This window comes from Monodon monoceros, unplaced genomic scaffold, assembly GCF_005190385.1.
Source record: "Monodon monoceros isolate NGI ecotype Baffin Bay Population unplaced genomic scaffold, NGI_Narwhal_1 Super_Scaffold_15, whole genome shotgun sequence".
Lineage (NCBI taxonomy): Eukaryota > Metazoa > Chordata > Mammalia > Artiodactyla > Monodontidae > Monodon > Monodon monoceros.
Genome location: NW_021703771.1, coordinates 54797145 through 54820634, shown reverse-complemented (window position 1 = coordinate 54820634; position 23490 = coordinate 54797145). Strand labels below are relative to the sequence as shown.

Sequence of the window (23490 nt, the reverse complement as noted above, 5' to 3'; positions counted from 1 at the left end):
TCAGAATTATAACTGAAGAGGAAAGAAAGCATTAGTGAAATACCTGGGGAATATGCAGAATTTGCAGGACGATGGTGTCTCTAAAGCCGCTGTGAGATCACCTAATATATTGTACTTAGAGGCTTCTATCTCTCATATCCATCATGAAGATGGATTGCATTTGTATCATTGCAGCTATTGTGTAATTTTAATTTTTAATTAAATTTATGTATATACAAAAAATATTTGTATATTTTTTACCTAAACCTTTTACCTAAATGTTTTTGGTAAATTCTTTTTAAGTAGTGGGAGCAAGGACACAATTTATAAAGTTGCTTTAACTATTTTTGCCAAAAAAATGCATCTCATAAATTTGCTCCATAAAAGTAAAATACTGCCTTAGTTTTTTTCCCACTGTCCAAAAAATTATGCTGCTCTAGGCTTCAGAACACTGGGAACTCTTTGAATATTCTTTGGCAGATAAAAAATGTAAAGATTTATGGCAAAGGAAAGCATTTCTGAAAAAGGTGCTCCACATTGCCTTTGTGTATGTGCATAAATTATAAACGGGGCTCAGGGGTGCAGTCACTATAATAGCTTTTTGCTCTCTTTGAAGAAAATAGAAAATGCTCACTTAGGGGCTACTGCTTGTGTTTCCATTAATGAATCTTCTAAGGTTGAATGATTTTAAATAGGATATTTATGTTCCTTGGTTTAGCAGGGCAAGAAGTGGGAGAAATACATGTGATTAAGGTATCTAATGTAATAAATTTATACAGACATTTAATAAAAATGCTGTTAGTAATAGTAATAATAAGTCATAGCTAAAGACTTTGAGGAGGATTCACAATCAGGGGAAAACAACCACCAAATCATATGTTCCTGGAGAATTTGATTAGCCTTCAATGCTCAAGATTTATAATGATTTGAAGCATTGACGAACAACTCTTTTGCACCAGAGTTGTAATCATGACAAACAAGCAATCTTACCCAACTCAAATGAATGAACTTGGTGTTTTTTTCTTTCTTAACCACTTGGTAAATATTAATTGAAGTCCATTGTTTTACAAGTACATATATTCTGACTTTAAAGTAGTAACACTGTTTTACATAATAGATTATAAATGTTTCACTACTTTGCACCTTGAATACACCTGCAAGGTTATCAGTATCCTTGGTCAGAAATTTACTTTTAGATTTGGCTTTTCTTTTCTGGAAATATGTTTAGATTAATTTATTAGCAAATCTATATTATTTAGTGAGACTTTAAAAAAACTCTTCATCTTCTGTATTTGAAATTGTTTAGCCATCACCTACATGTCACTTTTGTTATATAATAATTAATCACAGTTAGTATTAAGGCTGGATGTTCGTACTTCGTGATGATAGTCCATTTTGCGCCTGTGTATATTGTGAGGGTTGTCTGCTTCTGGTGGAGCTTAGCAGTTCTGAAGATTCTTATGAAATATAACATACGCTACTTACAGCATAATATCTTTGTAAAGTTATTCCATAATAGCATGTGTTTAATTGAATTAAAATGTTATATTAAAAATATATTTCCTGGGCTTCCCTGGTGGCACAGTGGTTGAGAGTCCGCCTGCCAATGCAGGGGACACGGGTTCGTGCCCCGGTCCAGGAAGATCCCACATGCCGCGGAGCGGCTAGGCCCGTGAGCCATGGCCACTGAGCCTGCGCAACAGGAGAGGCCACAACAGTGAGAGGCCCGCGTATCGCAAAAAAATATATACATATATATATATATATGTATATATTTTTTTTTTACCTCACTGAACAAGAAATAATCTTACAAAGACTTTCAGAAAGTTTAATTCTGTGAGTTAAGTCAGAAAATCACAAAGGGATCATTATCATTACCCTTTGAAAGCCACATGTAGCACAGAAACTTATGAGCGTAAGCTTTAAATAGTGAATAATGATTCGTTGCATGCCCTGAAGTTTTTTCAAGAGATTTCTACAGCAAACATTGTCTCCCTATTTCAAGCAGTAACTGTGTCAAACCAATCCAATTTGAGAATTACAAACAATAAATATATTCTTTTTAGCTTTTTATCCAACTTGGAAATATACTCCCCCTGTTTTTATTGAATATATATGTATACATACATAAATACACACATACATTTATACATACACACTGATATACGTATGTATTTCTAAAGTTGCTCTTGGGAAAGAAGAGATCTCCATTATATTTAATGCATGTTTTGATGAATTGAAACATAATATGTAGTTTGAAATGTGGTAAGCATTGAACTACCTCTATTTGAGATTGGAAATTCCCTGAAGCCTGGATATAATGGAAAGTGTCAAGTCAGAAAGGAAAACTCCCTTGCTTACCAGAAGAAACAAACTGAAGGCTTGTTTTTCTTTCTTGAGAATAATGGGTACCAAATACTGGTCCATGGGGATTTTATCCTATCCAATTGAAATAGATACATTAAGACAGTTATAGAGAATTATTTTCCAAAGTTAACTGTGTTCTCTCTAACACTTTTCTTCAAACTATGTTTCCTACTGGTTTACCTTTAAAGCACCATTTTATGAAATGACACCGATATTAGATATATTAGTTCTTTTTAATTTCCTACTTGGAAAAATTAAAAGTTAACGACCTTGTGTCCATCCCCTTTGGGAGGAAACTGTGGCTGGTTGGAAAACTGAAGTGGATATTTAAATGTTCATAACTGGAGGTGAAAGCAGAGGTTTGGGGATAAAGAAGCCAAGAGAGAGAAGCTAAAGAAGAAAGGATTGGAATGTAGAAAAATGGGTAATTTTAAAAGGGAATTATCCAATTATCCATTAGGAAGATCTGAGGTTGGATTTAGGGATCCTTTTGTTTGTTCATTCAGCCATCATCTCTTGACACTGATGGCGCTTTAAGAGTTTCCCACATGTGCCTAATTCTAAGAATCACCTGTCCTCCGTCACACAGATTCTTAGCAAGAGGGGCCATGGATCTGGAAACACTGAGAAATGCTGCTTTAGAAGATAGAAGATATGTTAGATTTTTGTCTCTGTTCTTTTTTTTTTTTTTTTTTTTTTTTTTTGTCTCTGTTCTTGAGCAATTTCTAATCTGTCCTATATCTCTAAGCCTCAGGTTTTTTAATCTGTAAAATGTAGATAATAATGCTTTCCTTGCCAGTTTTCAAGGCAAATGAGGTAAAGGAAGATGTCTTCCAAGGGTTACTGGAGATTGTAAATTGAGTAGGATTTATAATATTAATTGTGTATGTATGTGGAGGATGGTGGTGGCTTTGAGAAAGAAAGAAAGTGAGGCGATTATAAAGAATTAAAAAAAAAAATTCGTCTTCTCAGAGTTCTGTTTCCCAAGTTTATTACCTGGCTTTTATTTGTTAAGAGAATGTGAAATATTCCTTAATGAATCTGTTTTCCTTTGCTTATTCTTGTCTTCCTCCAAACTGTTTATTTCAAATCTTTTTTACCACATCATAAACTCACACCTCCAGCACTTAGACTAGGCATTTATTTAACCTAACCCTTTGTGTCCCAGACAAATGCCGTTGACACTGCTTTAAAGGCCCAAGCACAACACCTTGCATTTTAGTGGAGAAGTGATTATTGAATGAAGTGATAAAGAATGAATCTCTAAATTTGACCCTGTCTCTTTCCACTGTACTATTTGCTAAAACTCCTGTGTTCTTACTTTTAAGGATACTTGGAGAAAAACAGTTCCCTTTGATAGCTATTTCTAAGTTTTTATTTTTTTATGTTAACAAAATCTCTCTTCCAAAGTTTCTCTTTACCATAAGTCTCTCATGCTGGAGTTTAGCATGCTACCGTATTTATATTTTCAGATTATCTTTATTCAAATAAAATAAGTTGTCTTTTTGTGGTAAGCTTTAGCTGGGAATAATTTTCCTTTCTGTGATAATTAGCTGCTTTCAGTAACTTATATTTTTGATTCATTTAGCAGCAGCAACAGAAGAACCAGAAGTGATTCCAGACCCAGCCAAGCAGACAGACAGAGTGGTGAAAATAGCAGGAATTAGTGCTGGGATTTTGGTGTTCGTCCTTCTGCTCCTAGTTGTCATATTAATTGTAAAAAAGAGGTAAGACCTGATTTTGTTCTGTCCCACCCACTTACCATATGTCACTGTCACTAGTTTTGAAGCACTTTTTTGTTTCCCTGAGTGCTTTTAAATTAGAACACACAACAAGAATTGAATTTTAATGATGTTGCCAGCATCTGGGTCTGTTTCTTATGCTTTGTAAATAAATTCTTATTGGTTATTTGCAGTTTAATTTTGGATATAAAATATACTTTTTGTCAATTTAACCTTGAAATTAATGTATGAATTTAAATTCCTCAAACGCTTGAGTTATTAACGTATCTTATGTTTTGAAGCATTATGTATTGCGAATGGCAAAATAAGAGTTTATTATGATATTTGGGTTATGGTCTATGAATTATTTTGTACTCTTACTCTGTTTTTCTAAATGTTGGCTACAAATAAGATAAGAAGAATATGGGCATTATTTTACAAAATTGTATATTAATATTCACTGACTAAATATTTCAGCACTTTAATATGAAGAGTCAATTTTTTTAAATTGAGCATTAGTCTTTTATACTATATCAACCAATATCGCCATCTTCTGGAATTATATGAAGATATTAAGACCTACAGGAATTTAAATTGAATTCTATTTGGGAGATTAAGGTATACTTCTACCAGAAAACATTTCAAAGAATACAGTTTTTATAACTTGAACTTTTTCCTATTCCATAAAGTGTCATTATCTGTAAGGCATTGTTTTAGAAATTAATACAACTCTCCAATCTTTCCAATTGTATGTTTTAAATAATATTAAAATTTGGAAGGATTTAAAAACAAATCTTTACAGAGTATAGTCCTAAAATACCTTGGTGTATAGAAGTGTTTGTCATTCATTAATTATATTGAATATAATAAAAGATGTTGCTTACATTATATTAAATCATATAATGTTTGATTGTTATTTTGTACTCAAAATAAATCATTAATAATATAGATAAGACTCATACTACATGTTTAATGATTCCATGAGAGTTTATTTTAATGTATTGCCTCTTTACAATTATCCCCTGGAGATATATATGTTGGAGAAGACACATCTGCATTAGAAACATTAGGTATGCATCGTAGTGTTTTGTGTTAAATTAGCTACATACGTGCTTTCCCCAATAGTGCTTTCTCTTTTTGCTGTTGTTTACCTCTGTGGTTGGAAAATACATCATATTTGAGACAGGAAGATTTAAGTATTTTACTAACACAAATTTGCCGATCAAGATCAATAAAATCTTTGAATATAACTTTCAGATCTTATGTTTCTATTTAGCTTAAATTTATATTTGGAGAGTTAAACTAAACAGTTTAGAGAGTTAATTAAACTTTGCTTTAGAGTTAAAATTATCTCAGCCACTTCAGATTGGATATGAAAACATAAAAATGGCCTCTGGTTATGTCTTCACTCAGTTAGAATTGGGTTAAACTTACTGATTTTATTGGTTAATTATTTGAAAACACTTATTATTGTAGCCTTTCTTATCTGTGGCCATCTGTTTTAAAAATAACCAAAAAATTGAAACATAAATTTTCTAAAGTACACCAAAACAATCTCTAAGCATGATTCTTTTTGTGTGGGTAAAATGCTCTGACAGCTCTCTAAAATTGCCTAATGCATCAAATTCTTTTTCTGGTTCATATTTTAAATGGTTGGATAAATGAGCCTTTCTATTAAAATGTTTAATGTTTGAGTTTTCATAATTATGCTTTAATTGATTGTCTTCTACTAGAAAGTATGCTAGGGCTTTTGTTTCTCTTCCTCATCACTACCTCTACGACTAGAGAAGTTGCAATTTTATAGATAGATGAAGTTACATGTTTAGATATATTACCTTCTAGTGTGTAATATAACTAAGAATCCCTTACTTACCTAAGAAACTTTGTAATGACTTTTAGTTGTATGTAGTGTGTCACACATATATTGTGTATGACAATCACAAATATGTTTATTATACATACACAAAAGCATAGATACATAACAGTATTGGTTAGTATCAAAGTTAACAATTTTAGTATATAATGTATTTTCCCTACATTATATACTAATACACAAATTTATAATAAAAATAATGGAAAAGCAAATTATTTTAGCCCCTTAGGATCTTTATTTTTGTGGGAAATTGTTAAGTTTCTCAAGACTTTGTCCCTCACTGGGAATAGTATATGTAGGTATATTTCTCATGTTGAAAAAAAAAATCTGTGTATTTTTGGTTGTTGTGTAAAGAAATGGTTTGGAATTTAATTTAGTAAAATTCTACAGCTAAGGGTATATATAAAGTAAGTTTTTAGGCTAAGAAAAGGGATATTGCATCTTTCAAAACGCAATGTCATTTTAATTTAATCACTGTTGAATTATTTCCAAATGTATGCCATTTTTTCATCGGTTATGTATTATTTTAAATTCGCAGCATGAGTACATTAATAATTCCAAACATAAATTTGAAATTATGCTTCAGTACAGTAAATGTTTGTGTGTGATATCATGGTCACATACATCTACTGTAGAAATATCTTTGTGCGTATATAGTGTATGGTGCATATGTATATTCACATAATATATGTATGTACCTGTGTATTAATAAGATATAATGACTTATTTATAGAAACTTAGGTGTCATTCTGCATATATTCTGTATTAACCTAATAGATCTTTATGTTTTGTATCTAAAAAAAATAGTCAATTTAGTGTAGAAGTTCTATACACAGCTGTTCCATCTGTCATGACATTTAGATGGTAATGGATGATATTATGCTTAACTGCATGTTGAAAATACACAATCCATTTAATTTTTCAATTTTTTTGGCTATAAAAAAGTCAGCATGTTATTTTTTCCAAATTATGTATTTTATATTTTATTTTCTATTGCGTATCTGTTTAATTGCATGGCAAAAGATATCTAACCAATGCATGAGCAAATTGAAATACAAACCAAAAAAACATGAATTTTACTTTATTTTATTTTATTTTTTAACGCACATTTTTCTGCTTTATTGAATGTGACAGAGTCACGCTTTTCATTCACCATTGCTTCTCTTTTTCCACTGTCTGTGATTTGCTTGCCAGGAGGAGCTACTATTCTTACTCCTACTACCTGTAAGTAGAAAATGGGTGATATATGACTTTACATGTGTTAAAGATGCAGTATCCCTTTTCAAAAAAATGAATAAATAAAACCCAAACCAAAAAACAGAATGTTTGCAATTTTGGTGACATTTCAAAAAATATGTTTTCCTGGACTCTAAAACTATAAAGTTTACCTATTAACCTATTTTGTTAATCTTTTTAAAAAGGGATATTGTATTTCTGTATGTTCAGCTACTTTTAATTTTTATTTACAATTTTCCATAAGTAGCCGTAGTCTACAGCCTAAAGCATCATTTATTTACTTAAGTCAAACCTGTACCTTATCAATGTGATGTCTCACTATCTGGTAAAGTAGAGATAGGGTTTGTAATTCACTAATACCTATCTTTACATAACACTTATGTTTGACAAAATGAGCCAAGTGATGTATTCATAGAAGAACATTCAAAATACCTTCACAGAATGTGAATCAGGTCAGGTCTTACTGTGATAACATCTCTCTCCACATTTCCAGGAATCCAGGATGGGTTATAACTTCAGAACACCTTTTGGGCTGCTAAAAGCATAATGTTGCAGTGACAAAGAAATAAAAAATTCTTTTTAGAAAAGAAATTTTGAGTTTGTTTATTATGACTTAAATAGGAAAATGATTTTGTAAAACCAAGACCAGAAAAAGAAAACCTGTCAACCTACACAAAACACAGCTAGGTGTCGCATATCTCCTTTTGTCCTCCAAAGTTTTAGCTCTTCCTATGCTTAGGTATGAAATGCTACTTTGGATGACGAAGGCGAGTATTGTCCACTCTATTTCACTAATCATTTTCAGTTTATTACCTTAAATTCCAGGGTATTCATCCAGTCCAAAGGAGTGATACAACAAAGTTTTCTTGGTCTTTGCTTGATCAGTATTTGATCCACAAAATTTTGAGACTTAAGGATGGTGATTAAGTACTTTTGGGGCATATATCCCACAATATGATTTCACTAGGTAAATTTAAGCTAGCTTTACTAAAAATTTTGGTAAGAGTCTCAATGAATATAACGGAATTGTGCCAACATTTTAAATATCATAAACATTTGGTTTCTTAAAATCTGCTAAAATAAGCAGGTGTAAACTAGCAGTACTCCTAGCTTATTTTGATGAATTATAATATCCTTGTTAAATCATGTTTGATGAAGCCAAAGGTAATTAAATGTACCATTTCATACAATGATGGAGCACTTTTCCTCTTTATAGCCCACCCATATATCCACCTGCAGAAGTTTATGCTGTTGGCTGTTTTGATAATGAAAGTCATTTGCACATCTGTCAAACTCAAGGAGTTGCAAAATGATTTGCTTAACTGTCCTGAAGTGTACATTATATATGCTGGTTGTTCAGAGAGAGACAAAGCATCAAACATGCAGGAATCAATAAATGTTTAATTATGAGAACATCAATAAGCTTACCATTAGCCATCCATTTATCTATAATGTTAGAATGAGATTGCCTTTCTAGTTGATAGGTAGCATTTCTATATTCTAGACTATGTAGTAGGTTTTGATACTGTCATTGTAATACTTAGGGTTACTGGCATTATCAATCATAATTAGAAAAAAATGTCACAGACATATTTTTAAAAGCTGCTTAAATAGATGTAGTGAAGCTACTATGAATTAGACATTTTTAAAATAAAACTAGAAATAAAATAGAGTAAAACTTAAAAGAAAACCAGGTGTGATCTTTGAACTAAAATTCATTGGCATCATCATAGTAAACTGTCAGTTCTTGATCAAAACACTTAGCTCTAATGCTGATTTTTATTTCTTTTGTAATAACCTGAATTAAAGCCTACCTCACAGGGTTGTTGTGAGGATTAAGGTATAAGAACCAAGGTGATAGTGTACAGTTGGCAGATATTAACAAAGGTTATATATATTCACCCATAATTTGTCGATTAACAAAGGTTTGTGAATCTGAAAAGTCCTTCAGTGCCATGAAAACTTTTACCTGTCATACATTTGACAAGTTCATTACTTCTTATTTTTCCTCAATCGTAAAATATGTTTAAAATTTTATGTTTTAAAGTAAAGCCTCAAAATTTAAACATCTTTTCCACTTGCCTTGAACTATCTATCTTCAAATTTTTTACATTATTTTTAATCCAAATTTCAAGTTGTCTTATTTTTATCCACTTCACTCTCTCAAATTTTTTGAGGAATGAATTCATGCTTTCTTCTTATCCAAGAAACAAAGATTGGAAGTTATTTCTTAAACTATTTTTTTTAACTTTAAAATGGCAAAACATTTGTGCTACATTCATATTATTCTCAAATTTATAACAACTAATGTTTAACTCCTAGAGCAATGGATGCTTCATATTACAGTACGCTTGGTAATGTGGCAATTTAAAAAAAAGTGAGTAAGTGGATATAGTATAAGGGCTTAGGCCTTGGAACCAGGTCATTCTTTACTGCTTATTAGATTAATAACCTTGGGCAAGTTATTTAACTTGTCTGAGCCTGAGTGAGCTCATCTATACAATTAGAATTCTCATGGCTTTTTCAGTTCATTGATCTGAGAATTAATTGAGTTAACAAATGACAAGCGCCAAGCATATACCAGACCTAATTCATCTATTCAACAAGTATTTATTGAGTGTTTGCTATATGCCAGACACTGCTCTAAGTGCTAGGGATATACAGATGGTCCTTCCCTTCATGGAACATACAGTGGGGAAAACAATTAAAAGGATACTCACAATAATAATGTGATGAGTGTTATTATAGGCAGAAAACATGTTGCTATAAAAATACCTACCAGGGAAACCTAACCTGAGACAGGTTGTATTGGGTTCAGTCAGAGAAGTCTCCCTGATGAGGCAAGACAGAATGGAAGTTAACCAGACACTAGAGGTAAAAAAACATTGTAGGTCAAAGAACAAATATCCTATAGGTAAGTTTGGAAATGTCCTAGAGGTAAGTTTGGAAAGTGAAGCCTATAGACTAACATATGACCTGCTGATGTGTAATTTGCCCCACACACTCTTTCAAAAAATAGAACCACTTTAAAGAATAAGGAAATTTAACATAAATATTCAGAGTCATGACTTCTCTTTAAAAATAATTTTAAAATGAGAAACTCAGCTCTGGGTTCAAATGCCAATATTCACTTAGGCAAGTTGCCGCCTAAACTGCTCTCCAGTTCTCTGCAGTCCCCACCCTGCTACGTGGTGTCTCATCACTGGCAGCAGCACTATTTATATTCCCTGTGTGAAACCTGTAAGAGTTTTACAGGGTTTTTGCCTCCTAACCTAGAAAAAAGAGACAAGAGATCTTTCAGTGAATAGAGCAAATATTGCTACTAAGTGACGGTGGTGGTGACAGTGGTTGTGATGGTGTAGTGGTAGTGATGGTGGTGGTGACAGTGGTTGTGATGGTGTAGTGGTCGTGATGGTGATGGTAGTTCTTGTTACAGTTTTGGCATTGTTTTCTTATTGATAATACTTATCATTATTATTATTTCTAAAAAAGTTAATGCCATTTCCATCCCTAAAGCCTAGTTTATGACTATCTTACTTAGGTATCAGATCTGCTATGTCAGTATATTGGGTATTGTTGGGTATGTACACCTGAAGCCAAGTACTATAATTCTCAAAGAAAAATATCTTACACATGAGTAGCTCTCAAATCATCAGATTAATTTTCTAAAGGAAAAGCCTTTGGACATAAACACAACTACTAAGTGAGTCTTTTTTTTTTTTTTTAGGTATTTGTAGTATATTTACTCTAGTACGGATACTCATGAGAATCAGAAGAATTTATCCTAGCTAATAATCCAGCTGAGAAATGTTACTCTTAAAACAACTAAAAAATACTTCCAAAGCACCATAAGCTGCTGCCATAAACTTAGAAACATAATCTGGCCACTACAGGCATTTAGAGTCTCTTTATTTCTTTTTAGAGTGCCTTATTAATGTGAGATAAATGTTTTATGTGCCTGTAATAGGTTTTTAATTGCATGTTTCATGTGTAACATTCACAAAGAACCAGAATGTATTTCACATCCGTGTTATGTAAGATAAAGATATCAGTGTTTGAGTAGCTCAAAAGTCTAACTCTGCTAATTTCCAAATCCCCTGTGTCATTTGCCTTGCTGCATTCGTAAGGCCATTCTGTAGTTGGTACTCTGCCATGGGGTTCTGAAACACATTTTTAGGATTTGACCATGTTTGTCATACAGTATTATGATCATTTGCATAATACCTCTGCATAGCATTTTCCAAACTTTTCTTAAAGTACTTTCCTTATAAAGTATATAATTTTCCCATATATTCCTGAGTATTTCCATTATATCTAGCTGCGGTTGATTCTACAAGTTTCTGGGTTAGGTTTGGATTAATGTTATAAATATATTGCTACATATGTTAATTCTACATGTTGCATTTTTACTGAACAATAGAACAAAGAGTGAAGAATGGGATTTCTTTATCTATTTTAGTTGGATGACTATAGTAAAATATACTTGAAAAAGTAGTCATGTTCTTCCCCCAGAAGAACTTCTAAAAGTTGCTCAAGTGTGTTAATCACCCAGGAGGAAAACCAAAATTTAGCATTAGCTTAAGTTTTCCTTGAGCAACTCTACTAAGGAAGTATTTACTTACTGTTCTAATAAAGTATAGTCATGCTTTATGATAATTTATTTTAATGATAAAATACAAGAAGTGATGAGACATTTGGGTTGACAGCTTGAATGTTGAAATATCCATATGACAAAACAATTTTATAGCAATCAACAAATATCGTTTGGATGTCAATTCAATAATTCCTGAAATTATGACATGTTTTTAGAGTTTCTAAACCAAATCTGTATTCTTATCCTCGGGCTTCCCTGAACTATTTACTGCTGGTGTCAACTCGCCTTCAAGCCTCACGCTAAGGTTTCCCTTTGGTATTTGTCTTGGCAGCAAGCTTGCTAAAAAACGCAAAGATGCTCTGGGGAACACCCGGCAGGAGATGACGCACATGGTGAATGCTATGGATCGAAGTTATGCTGATCAGAGCACTCTGCATGCAGAAGACCCTCTTTCCATCACCTTCATGGACCAACATAATTTTAGTCCAAGATGTAAGTTGTTCATCAAAATTTTAATCAAAGATTTTTAAAGTTCTTTAATGTCTTTCTGAATTCAACACATTACCTTTTGAATAGTGAGGGGAAATAAGAAAGAGAGATGGGAAAAGTAGCTGGAAAGAGAAAAAGTGATATAGAATATTATGGAGTTTATCAGAAGGCTTATTTTCAGTCTTGATATTGGATTTAGTTTAACTTCAAACTGTATAAATTTTATTACTGTGTTATAAGACATATCCATATACCACTCACCAAATCTTATGTTATTGCTTTAGGTTAAAATATACTTGATTGCCTACATAAAATTAGTTCATGTCAGAATTTATTTATAATTGTTTTGCCATTTGAGTCTTCCTTTGTGTAAGATAAAGTTCCTTTTGAGATAAGAAATATCATAATTCTTTCTGGAAGTTATTGGCATGGAAAAGTTATTCTATTTAATTATTCTATAGACTCCTGGAGAATTTCAGTAATAAAAAGTTAACCAGGGGAAAGAGGAATCTACATACTCTTAAGTATCTGGTGTGAAGTCCAAAAGTTTACTTGAATTGAGGGATTGGCAGGGAACGGTGAAATCCATCCATTCACCCATCCATGTTAAGGATTCCTCATGTTGATCTATGAAGGCAGATCTTTTAAAATACTGTCTTTTAAAATATTTCCTCTGAAGTAGTTTACTGCTTCACAATCAATATTATTATCTTCAAATTTTCTATGATTTTTATATCTTGTTCTATAGCACTGTCTTTATTTTGTTACTTTAAGTTAAACTACCTGTCTCTTCAAATCCCCAAGTAAAATTGGTATTTGAAGGAGGCAAATTTTGTTTATCCTTGGCCTTGTGTACACAGAGGCATTTTGTCACAGATCCCAGAGGTATGTTTACCTCAGTTTGGGAAACACATGTATAAGGAAAGAAGTAAACAATAGAAGTATTATTTTCGGTACAGATTATAAACATATGGAATGGTAAGATTGAGAAAATAAAGTATTTGTAGGTTGTATGCATTTATGGCTTTTCAGAAAGGGGTTTTTTTCTGAAATGTTCAGCTTGGTGAAAGCTTTTAGTAATTATTGGCCATCATTTTCCCTGATATATATCTACACCAAATTATTAGTTAGAAATGTTGTAATGAGTCATTTTGGATTTAGTTTTAATAATGATAGAGCTTTTCTGATCTATTTTATTTTCATTTCACTATAAGATAAATGATAGAGAAAAACATAAAATCTTATTATTGTTGAAAGTAAGTTTTGTTAAAAATATAGATGTATCATCTCTCTAACCACTTGCTTTAAAAATTAATCAGTTAAGGATTTGAAAGGATTTTTGTTTCCAAAGCTTTTCTATCTACTGACTGTGTACCTTATTAGGAGGCTTGAATTTAGCAGTATAACTATAAATATACACTTATGAACTTGGAGAAAGGATTAAATCTATTTCCCAAAGTTAACTAAAAATATTTATTTGGAATTAATATAAGATAATTACTTCTCTAAGTACCTCACACTTGATAAATCTAAAATACATGTTTTTCCCCCCTAATTTTATAATCTTTATAATGTCATGCTGAATCTTCTTGGCTTTTAAAATTGAACTGACTACTGAAATATAATTATAGATGCACCTTTCCTGGTATTTTGAGATAACCCAAGCTTTGAAAAAGAGAATTTTACCTTTGCAGGTTATAGTAATCAAAGAAAGTTTAATAGATATATTTCTTAAGAAATGATAAATCTATTTTAAAGGAAAAAAAGAGCATAAAATACAACTTTAGGGCAATATGTTCCTTCATGAGCTTTGTTTTCCTACAGTGCCCAATGATCCACTTGTGCCGACTGCTGTGTTAGGTGAGGCCCTAATTCTTTGTCATCTTTTTTTGCATGGATCACCCTTCCTTGCATGGGTTATAGCTTTGTCCACGCAGTAATTATTTACAGCACAGGAAGCAGTTTGATTTCGAAAATATAGTCCTGGTTTTATCAAAGAGAGCAACTGTGGTCAACACAATTAGATCTAGTGCATTTCGAATTAGTAAGGTATGCTTTTTTAAAAACAACATATTCTTTCATTCTTGGTTTTGTTAGATTTGGAGTGAAAGTACAAGGGCCCCCAATATATACCTAATGTTTATACATGCAAGTAAGTAGAATGAACCCAAATGCACACATTTCAGGGGCTAGTGCTACCTGAATAATTAGTTTATATATAAAAATCTACCGGATTTAAAGGGCTTTTCTAGATCCTCCTAATTTTATAGCAACTAAAGAACACATTTCCAAGTAAACATTAGGAATGTGTGCATTTGCTTTAGTTTTTGTCTTTGTTAAAAATTTATAAATGCAGGTAAAGTTGCTACAATATTGATATGGAGTTTTGCATTCTATGTGCATCTTACGTAAGCATTATCTTTCAAAAAATTTAGAATAAGCCAAGATTTACCACTATATAACATCCAAGACAACTGATATTGCTAGTGATGAATAAGACCTTTTCAGCTCTAAAATTAAAATAATGTTTAATCCAACTGTATATTTAAGAATAGAATGAGTTTCATTTCAATTTGTACTCTATTCCTTGACTAATTATACACCAATGATTCATGACCAGCTTGCTCATATGTTCGCAAGTTGTCTTATCAGTTTGACCCCCCTGCTTCTAATATTTAAGATTCAACCAGAGAAATGTAGAAATTGCTAGATAAGTGTATCTTAAAAGTTCCCAGTTCTCATGTTTTATATTTAAATTTCTTTGAACACAAAACATTAGCTTATGCGTGTTTTTATTATCCATGTATTCAATGTTTAATTATATTTTAAAAATATGTTGGAACAATACAACTAACTCAGTTAAGCAAAATATACCTCTTTTTCACTAAAATAATTATTAAAAATTATAATTTTATAATATAAAGATATATTCTAAAAGAATCTGTCTCTGATTGCACTCTCCCTTTGGTGTCCACACCAGCAAATGGCAGGGAAGTGAGCTGGGGAATTTGCCCCAAGGGATGGTCTGATCATGTAGGAAGGAGCCAGGAATCATGATCTTTGGGAGGCATCAAATGCCTCTGAAAATGTCATCTTCTGTTGAGAGCTGTAGAATGCTGTCAGCATCAAACTAATAAGTTAAATTCAATTAAGTTATTAAAAACTCAAAGAAAAAGATAGTTACCTCACTGTTAAAATTTCATTACAGTAATATTCAAGGACATGTAGAATTGGGTCTAAGTCTCAGTCCTCTTGTGGACTCACAGTATGAACTCATGAAAATACCTTTGTCTTTGCTTCTCCATCTGTAAAATAATATAATATTTCTTACCATACCTTTTCCTCAGAGCTTAGTAAAGAGAAAAGGAGATAATGTATAAAGTTTAAAAGACTATTGTAACAATTTTCCCCATGAAAGAGGATATTTTTGTTTAAGGAAGGCTAGAGTTAACACAATAGAATTATAAAATCTGTTCATTTAAACAGTCATTGTGCATTTTACTTCACTTTGAAGGTCAAGCTGATTTTTTTTTTATGTTTCTTCTTAAAAGCTAAAAAGCTCTTTAATCATACCAGATTTAGAAATGATTTGTTGCATTTTTTCATGATTCTTAGAATCACTGTGTTTACAGTTGTTTTGCATCCAGCTGATTTTGTATTTATAAAGCAATTTTTGAAGTCACTTCAAATATTGCTTGATATTAATATCTGCTTACTGATTTAAAAAGAAGTTAGAAATTTTTGTATTGATTCATATTTTTGTTTTTTGTGTTCTACTGCTTCATTGGGTTAAAGTCCCTATAACTGGTAAGTGTATTACAAAGAACTCTAGGAAACCTTTCCATCAAGGAAATATTTGAAGTTATTCTTAAATGTGTGATAAGGATAATGATTAGTACATGTACTCTTACTTCTAGTCACATTATTAGGTAATTTAATGAGGTAGAAATGTATAGAGATTAATAATTCATGTGTGATTATTTTAAAAAATACTGCTCATTGTACTAATGTATTAAAGCTTAATGCAAAACAAAAGGCACTGTCTACTTCATGTTGATAATCATGTAAGATTTGGAATATGGGTGAATTCTGTTTTTCTCACTGAGCCTTTTACAAATGTAAATATTCCACTGCTCCAGCAGGTACAACGTGTGCTCTGGGGCTGCTTCACAGAACACTGACTACCTTATTCCAGCTTGGGTCATTGCGTTTTGCCTCCCTGACATTATTCTCTTTACTTCTCATCCTAAGCTTTATATTCTGTGATAGTGCCCAAATCGGTGGCTTCTGAATTTAATTTTACTGGGGAGATGTATATATTCTTTTTGTCAGTGTATTGATTACAATATTTTAGCAAAGATAGATCAATTGAGTGTTGTCTCATAGAAAAAACAGGAAACTCTCATAAATCATGTTTGCTAGCAAATGTTTGTGTGTAGAGGGGTGGGAAACCAGAGTAAAGAGCATTAATTCATTTGGGTGTTTTTAGGTCACAACAGAATCCAGCAGAGTTTTGTTTTTTTAGTTCAATGTAGAGTTTTAGAAGTAAATTCAAAAAGAAAAAATGCATTCATTCTGATAAGAGAAAGTAAAGTAAATGCAATCAAGCTAAATTATAGAAGCATACAAATCTGATTGTGGGGTTCTTTTTTTTTTTTTCCTTCTCCAGGAAGAAAAAATGTTTATCATGGGGACAACAATTCATTTTTTGCCATATCCTATTTGTAGAGTTGGTGATAGAACAGGCAAATGTACCAGCACTTGAAATATGTTTAACTGTTAACTAAATATCGTTCTCTATAGTATGCATTATCATTAAAACAAAAGTTCCCCTAAGAGTGTATTTTCTCCTCTGTTAATGAGTATGACAGTGTAATGTTTTCTAAAGTAACACCCCTTAAAACATTTGTTTTTTTTTTTAACATGGTAAGTTTAAATGTGATAACTATAAGCATGCTTCTTCTCATTGTAATGATTAGTACTGTGGTCATTAAAATAATATTTATTTTTCAGAGGTAAAATGTTCTTGTTCTTTTCTTCCTTCTTATGACAGAGACTTAAGAGTTTCTTTTCATTTTAAGCTAACAACACAGTTGAGATGGGGCCTATACTTAAATGTGGGTCGTGAGGGATTTAATGGATTTTTAACTAACTGAGTCATTGAAATATGTATTGAGTGACTGCTTTGCACCAGGCACTAAGAATAAAGAGAAAAATATGACTCTTGTCTCTACATGCTAAGTATTGAGAGTTTAGTGAGGAAAATAGATCAGTAAGTAAATGATTAAAATACATTGTAAGTGAAATGAATGTTGGAGAACAGGAGGCCATGGGAACACAAAGCAGGTGCTTTGTAGCTCAGCCTCGATGGGCCGAGGAAGAATTCCAAAGGAAGTACCTAAATATTTTGCCCCAGAGACATACCCCCATTTCTTTTATACAGTAGCCAGAAAAGTCAAAATGTATCAGCAATAAAAACACAACAATAATAATAAACCAAGGGAATGGAGATCAAGTATAAATGCACATGTAACCTGGCTAGCAGACGTAGTGGGCCCAGGGGCTGATTCTGTAGAATGTTCATGTTTCCCAGTCTGGGAGTGTATCGTGGTAAAAAGCCAGAGGTGGAAGGGCATAGTACGGCCACAGGGCAAGAAGAGCAGCCCTGTGGGGATGGGTTGCCTAGAGGGAGGTTGGGATATGGGTGGGAAAGAATTTGTTCAATTTAATCAACAATGAAAACACTCTCCAATTGGCAACTTGATCTTCTGGTCCTACTCTATACTGCTCTGACTGCAGGTACAAGAAAAAGTCAGAATTCAGCAAAATCTCCCACTTACAGTTTTTAAAAGTGGATCAGGTGTCTCTCTCTACATCTCACAGCATGTATTGTCTGACTGATAGACACATAATATACCCTGACCTCCTACCTTGAGCTGAAGTAGAAGGCTTTGTCTTTATAGGGGTGCTGCCCTAGGTCTATACTATATTTCTTTCCCTTCTTCCTACTATCAGAAAGATCATAAGATCTTAAAATCTTATTTGCATAGATATATATTAAACAAGGTAACTTTGTCTTTTTTTTAATCTTCTGGAATCTGAAAAATGGCAGATGAGAACCACAGTGCTACAGCAGAATCCAGTCGTCTTCTAGATGTACCTCGCTACCTGTGTGAGGGGACAGAATCCCCTTACCAGACGGGACAGCTGCACCCAGCTATCAGGGTAGCCGACTTACTGCAGCACATTAATCTCATGAAGACATCAGACAGCTACGGGTTCAAAGAGGAATATGAGGTGAAAGTTTCAATACTATATTGAATTTCATTTCTAACCATGATACCCAGCGCCATGTAACAGCTTTAACATAGCAAGCAGTGGAATTCTCTGTAGACTGTCTAATCCTTTCTCTGTAAATGTACAATCAAGTGTACATATGAGGAGAGGCGGGTAGATGGATTGAAAGAAAAGGGTACTTCCTGGGGATATATCTGGGTCAAAATTCATTTTAAGAAATAATAAAAGATTGGATCCCGTAATTTATTTGACTGTTACTTAAAAACCACTTTGTTAGACTTTATATTTCCCCCGCTCAAAAATCCATAGCAAGATACCTTGAGTCCCATTGTATCATTGCAGGTTCTGCTATTTGAAAGACCTAAGCAGTGGATGCTTTTCTGCCTCTTTGCTTGTTGACCCTCTGTTGAGAAATAAAATCTAGCTTTGTGCCCTAAATGTACTACTTGTCACTCTGAGTTTTGTTTTGAGGATTATAGGTTGAGGGGGGCTGGGAAGAAAAGCAGAGCACGGAAAATCCAGACAACAAAAAGAAGCCCAAAAAAGGACATGGGAAATTCTTCTTTCATCCTTATTGCCCCTTGCTACTCAAACCAAAATACCAAGATTATACTACAAAAGAAGTGATTTAAACTAAACATCCCAATAAACATAGTATAGCAAAAAAGAAACAGTTCCTCTGACACTTTTCAATTACTGAGAAATATCAGTCTGGGGTGTGCAAGAAAGTTCCTCCACCACTGTACACACATATGTAAAGTAAAAGAGAACAAACAGTACTTTACTTTGAAAGACCACCTAAAATACATCTAACTTTGTAAGGAATCTTCTAAACATTACCTTTAATTTAAGATTACTTGTTATACCTTAGTTTAGGAATGAGTAAAATTATTTTTGAATTTTGAATGTTGATTTTAGATATATGCAGGAAACACTATGCTGTGTTAACAAAATAGTGCAAGGAATTACAATATTCTGCCAGAGCTGGGGTGTTTTTTGTTTGGTTTTTTTGTTGTTGTTGTTCATTACATGTATATTCCTGTGTACCTCGCTTCAAAGGTTGACTCTTTGAAGACCCCATTTCCTGTGTTGAGCAAAGTTTAAGTTTTTCTGCAAAAAGAAATCTATACCCATATTTTAAATTGCTGCATATGGTAATTAAACCAATCAACAATTTCATCTGTTCCAAGATTCTTGGAGATAGTGGCTCTTTTTAATTTCCATATGGTCTCTTGTAGAGACTCAGTCCTTTCCACGATCTTCAAAGAAACTGAAATGTGGTGTATTGCACACGATTTAGTGAATAATTATGGGAGAAAACAGGTTTTCTTTTTCCTGTTAGAAATGCTAAAGGAAGCATACTTTTGAAAGATGCTCATTAAAAGTAGTTTTGAAGTTTTTGATGCTTCCTCTAGTTCCATCTCACAAAGTTATAGTGATCTTAAATTTGAAATACTTTCAAGGTCCTTTTTTTCCCCCTAAAGTTGTTTCTTGTCCTTAATTTGAACTCAGTCCAATCCAAGATGAGCAAGTAGGAGTCCAACAAACAAGCTTTGAGGTCTGAAAATTGAACTTGTTTACTGCTGTAGTACTCCCTTCCTCCCAGAGAAGATGGCTTTTACTATTTTGGTCTTCAGAACAAACAGACCTGATTCAAGAAAAGGAATTAAATTCAGTGCGCTTGTTAATTTTGGTTTTTTTTTTCTAGAGCTTCTTTGAAGGACAGTCAGCATCTTGGGATGTAGCTAAAAAAGATCAAAATAGAGCAAAAAACCGATATGGAAACATTATAGCATGTAAGTTCTCTTACAATTCTTGGTGAATGTAAATACTGTGTGTAGAAGATAAAGAGTAATTTACAATTCCTCCTTATATGGTTTTAAACTTTAAAAAAATCCCAGAGGGTGACACATCTGTTCATAAAATAATCTATTTAATATTAGAACAGCATTGGCTATTGGCAGGGATTCAGAAATTGTCATCATCCTCATTAATTAATTGACTCAGACTCTTCACCCTGTGGAGATAACGTGCCGCTTGATTTTATGTTTGTACATAAATATATGGGGGTGTCATTAACAGCTGAAAATATTAGAATAACAAATACGAAGGATTTTTTTCAGTGATAAATTGCTATAACTCTTCCACCAAACATATTCAAGGTGGGAATGTTATTCTTTCCATATACCATATTTCCTTTCTTGGAGCCAGTGCCTGAACCCCAGGTGTTCCATGTTACTTATCATAAGGGACTTCCTCCTGATGAAGTCTTTACAGTGTATTCATGAGATAAATAAATTGATTATCATATGAAACCAAAGGGGCAGTAAGAAAAGTAACAGATAGTTTAGCTTGTAACTAACTGCTGATTTACTTAGACCACTTTATTCTCAATTTAAATTATTTTACACTGTCTTTTGAATACATCAGAATTTAACCTTGACTCTCACAAAGTAAGTTGAGAGCAGGGGTTCGAAATTCACTCCCTAGTTCTGTGTCTCATTTTCTGTAAAGTATGGGGAGAAAAGATCCCACCCATATAGAATCATGCCTAACAAGCAAAATTAGGAGTTAAGGCAAGTTCAGTTCTTTAGAAAAATTTATGACTCAAATGATAATTTATCAGACATTATCATGTCCCGTAAAAGCTTCCTGACTATACATGCTAGTCATTGAAGCTTTATTAACAGAATATTATCATTGTAATAAGTAATGAGCTCATTAAAGTTCTTGCATTTCTTCAAATGACTGGTATCCAAGGAAATTTTGAAAGTATATTATGGATAATCAGTTGTTAACCACCGAATTATTTTAAGTTTCTACTAGGGTCATTGTCTCAGAACAGGGGGAACATTTAATAGCTTTTATTTTATCCTTTAAAAAATTTAGATGATCACTCCAGAGTAATTTTGCAACCTGTTGAGGATGATCCTTCTTCAGATTACATTAATGCCAACTATATAGATGTAAGTATTTTTATCCTTCAGTATGCCCAACTTGTTGGCTTATATATGTAAATCTTTTTGCTTGTTATTACCTATAAAGTGATTGCTAGCTTTTTAAAATAAAGAACAAACTGTACACTTTTCCTTGTTCTACGTCCTAGTACTTACTGACGTTGTTGTGCTTTCTTTCACACCTGACTTTGGTTTGGGCTGTAGATTTGGCTGTACAGGGATGTAAGTACCACTATATGTAAATAACAGCACCCTATCATAAATATTTAATGTTAACTGCTCAATTACAGTTACTACTAATGCTCACTACTAGTTATCTCTGCATGCTTCCCCTAATTAGCCTCATACGGTGTACCTATGTTCATTTTTTTGTAACTCCTTTACATGTGTAAAGATCTATTTTACCTCTTTCCCTTTTCTATGTTTAGAAAAACAGGACCATTTTTAGCTTTTGACAATTTATTATGTACTCGAGTTTTATTTGTTGATGGTTTCTGTTTCTGGTTTTTATTCCTTACCCTTCCCTAAACATATGTGAGAAGCTGGATAGTATGATGTGTATTAGTGTTTCTGAAATTTTACTTTTTTACATTTGACTTCTGATGTTAAAAATGGGTAGGGAGACTATTTTGTGGTGTGTGGTATTGGTTTGTAAAGTATTGAAAATCCTTAGGCAAAATAATTACTAAACTGCATTTGTAAAATACACATATCACACATATATATTGAATCATACAAATGAAAGTTTGTTTTGATCATACATTCTGCTGTTCAGTTTTGGTTACAAACATATCTACATGTAAATTCTTTATTTAATGGAAAGTAATTATCAAATAAAATAAAATATTAAGGAGGCAATATATTACATTACATATAAGAAGGACAGGCTCTGTTCATACTTCCTGGTTCAAAATCACACTGGAAATTGTGAGAATGTTGATTCATCTCTCTGTGCCTCAATTTCCTCATCTTTACAGTGGGGGTAATAATAATACCACTAACCTCATCATTTTGTTGTGAGAATTAAATGAAGTAATTCATGTTGAGCATTTAGCACAATGCCTAGCACATATTAAGCACTCATTAAACTTAAGCTATTTTTTTAAAAAATAATCCAAACCTAGGTGTGCTGAAATTGATTAATTCTAAATATGCATTAATTGTAAGGCAAAAGGTAGAAATATCAAGTATTGCAGCATATATGATACATTTTTAGATATATAAAAGATATGAAAATGAGGACCCAACGTTTTCTAATTTCTATAAATAGGAAATAATTTTTATCACATTTATTAATCTCATGTTTTACTGTTATTTTGTGAATTGTCATTATTTATATATTTGATGAATGAATTTTATTAAGTATAGTCTCTGAGTATATTGGTTAAATTTCTGCTCATCATTTTACTCTCATTCAATATTTCAAATTTATCAGATATCTCAACATGGAAAACTAAACTTAACAGTCTACTCTCTAGAATAAATATATCAGCAGTTCTCTGACAAATTTGTACTTGCTCTTACCTATTTAGTTTAACCTTGGTTTTCTGCCAAGACCCTGGCAGGACATTTGGTCCTATCCAAAATGTCCATGGAGACATTTGGTCCACGCCAAAAGTCCTTGATATTTGGTGCCATCCAAAACCATTTGGCATGGACCTAGTAAGCTCATGCACATTTTAGATAGAACCAGATTTTAAGGACCTTTCAGCATAGACTAAGTGTCTTATGGACATTTTGGACACAACCAAGGGATCCTGTAAATATCAAGAACCTTGACATGGACCAAATGTCTTATGGATATTTTGGTTAGGACCAGATGGTCTGCTAACTCAGGCTTTTACTAAAGCCCTTTGCTCAAGACACAACAAAGTCAAAGCTTAACCTTATTATACCATTAACATTTTTGCTATTCACGGTCTTTTGGAATTCAAACCAGTTGAAAGCAGCTAACAACTTATCCCTTATCTGGAATAA

At 32.7% G+C, this 23490-nt stretch overlaps 1 protein-coding gene across 1 annotated transcript in view; it reads left to right on the top strand.

Annotated features, from left to right (window-relative positions):
- Positions 1-23490, top strand: part of PTPRK (protein tyrosine phosphatase receptor type K) — a 572439-nt gene that overhangs the window by 525708 nt on the left and 23241 nt on the right. Inside the window, exons 14-18 of the mRNA XM_029223468.1 lie at positions 3935-4073; positions 12102-12262; positions 18372-18556; positions 20265-20352; positions 21446-21522. Coding sequence (XP_029079301.1) covers positions 3935-4073; positions 12102-12262; positions 18372-18556; positions 20265-20352; positions 21446-21522 — 650 coding nt within the window. The remainder of the gene's footprint in view (positions 1-3934; positions 4074-12101; positions 12263-18371; positions 18557-20264; positions 20353-21445; positions 21523-23490) is intronic.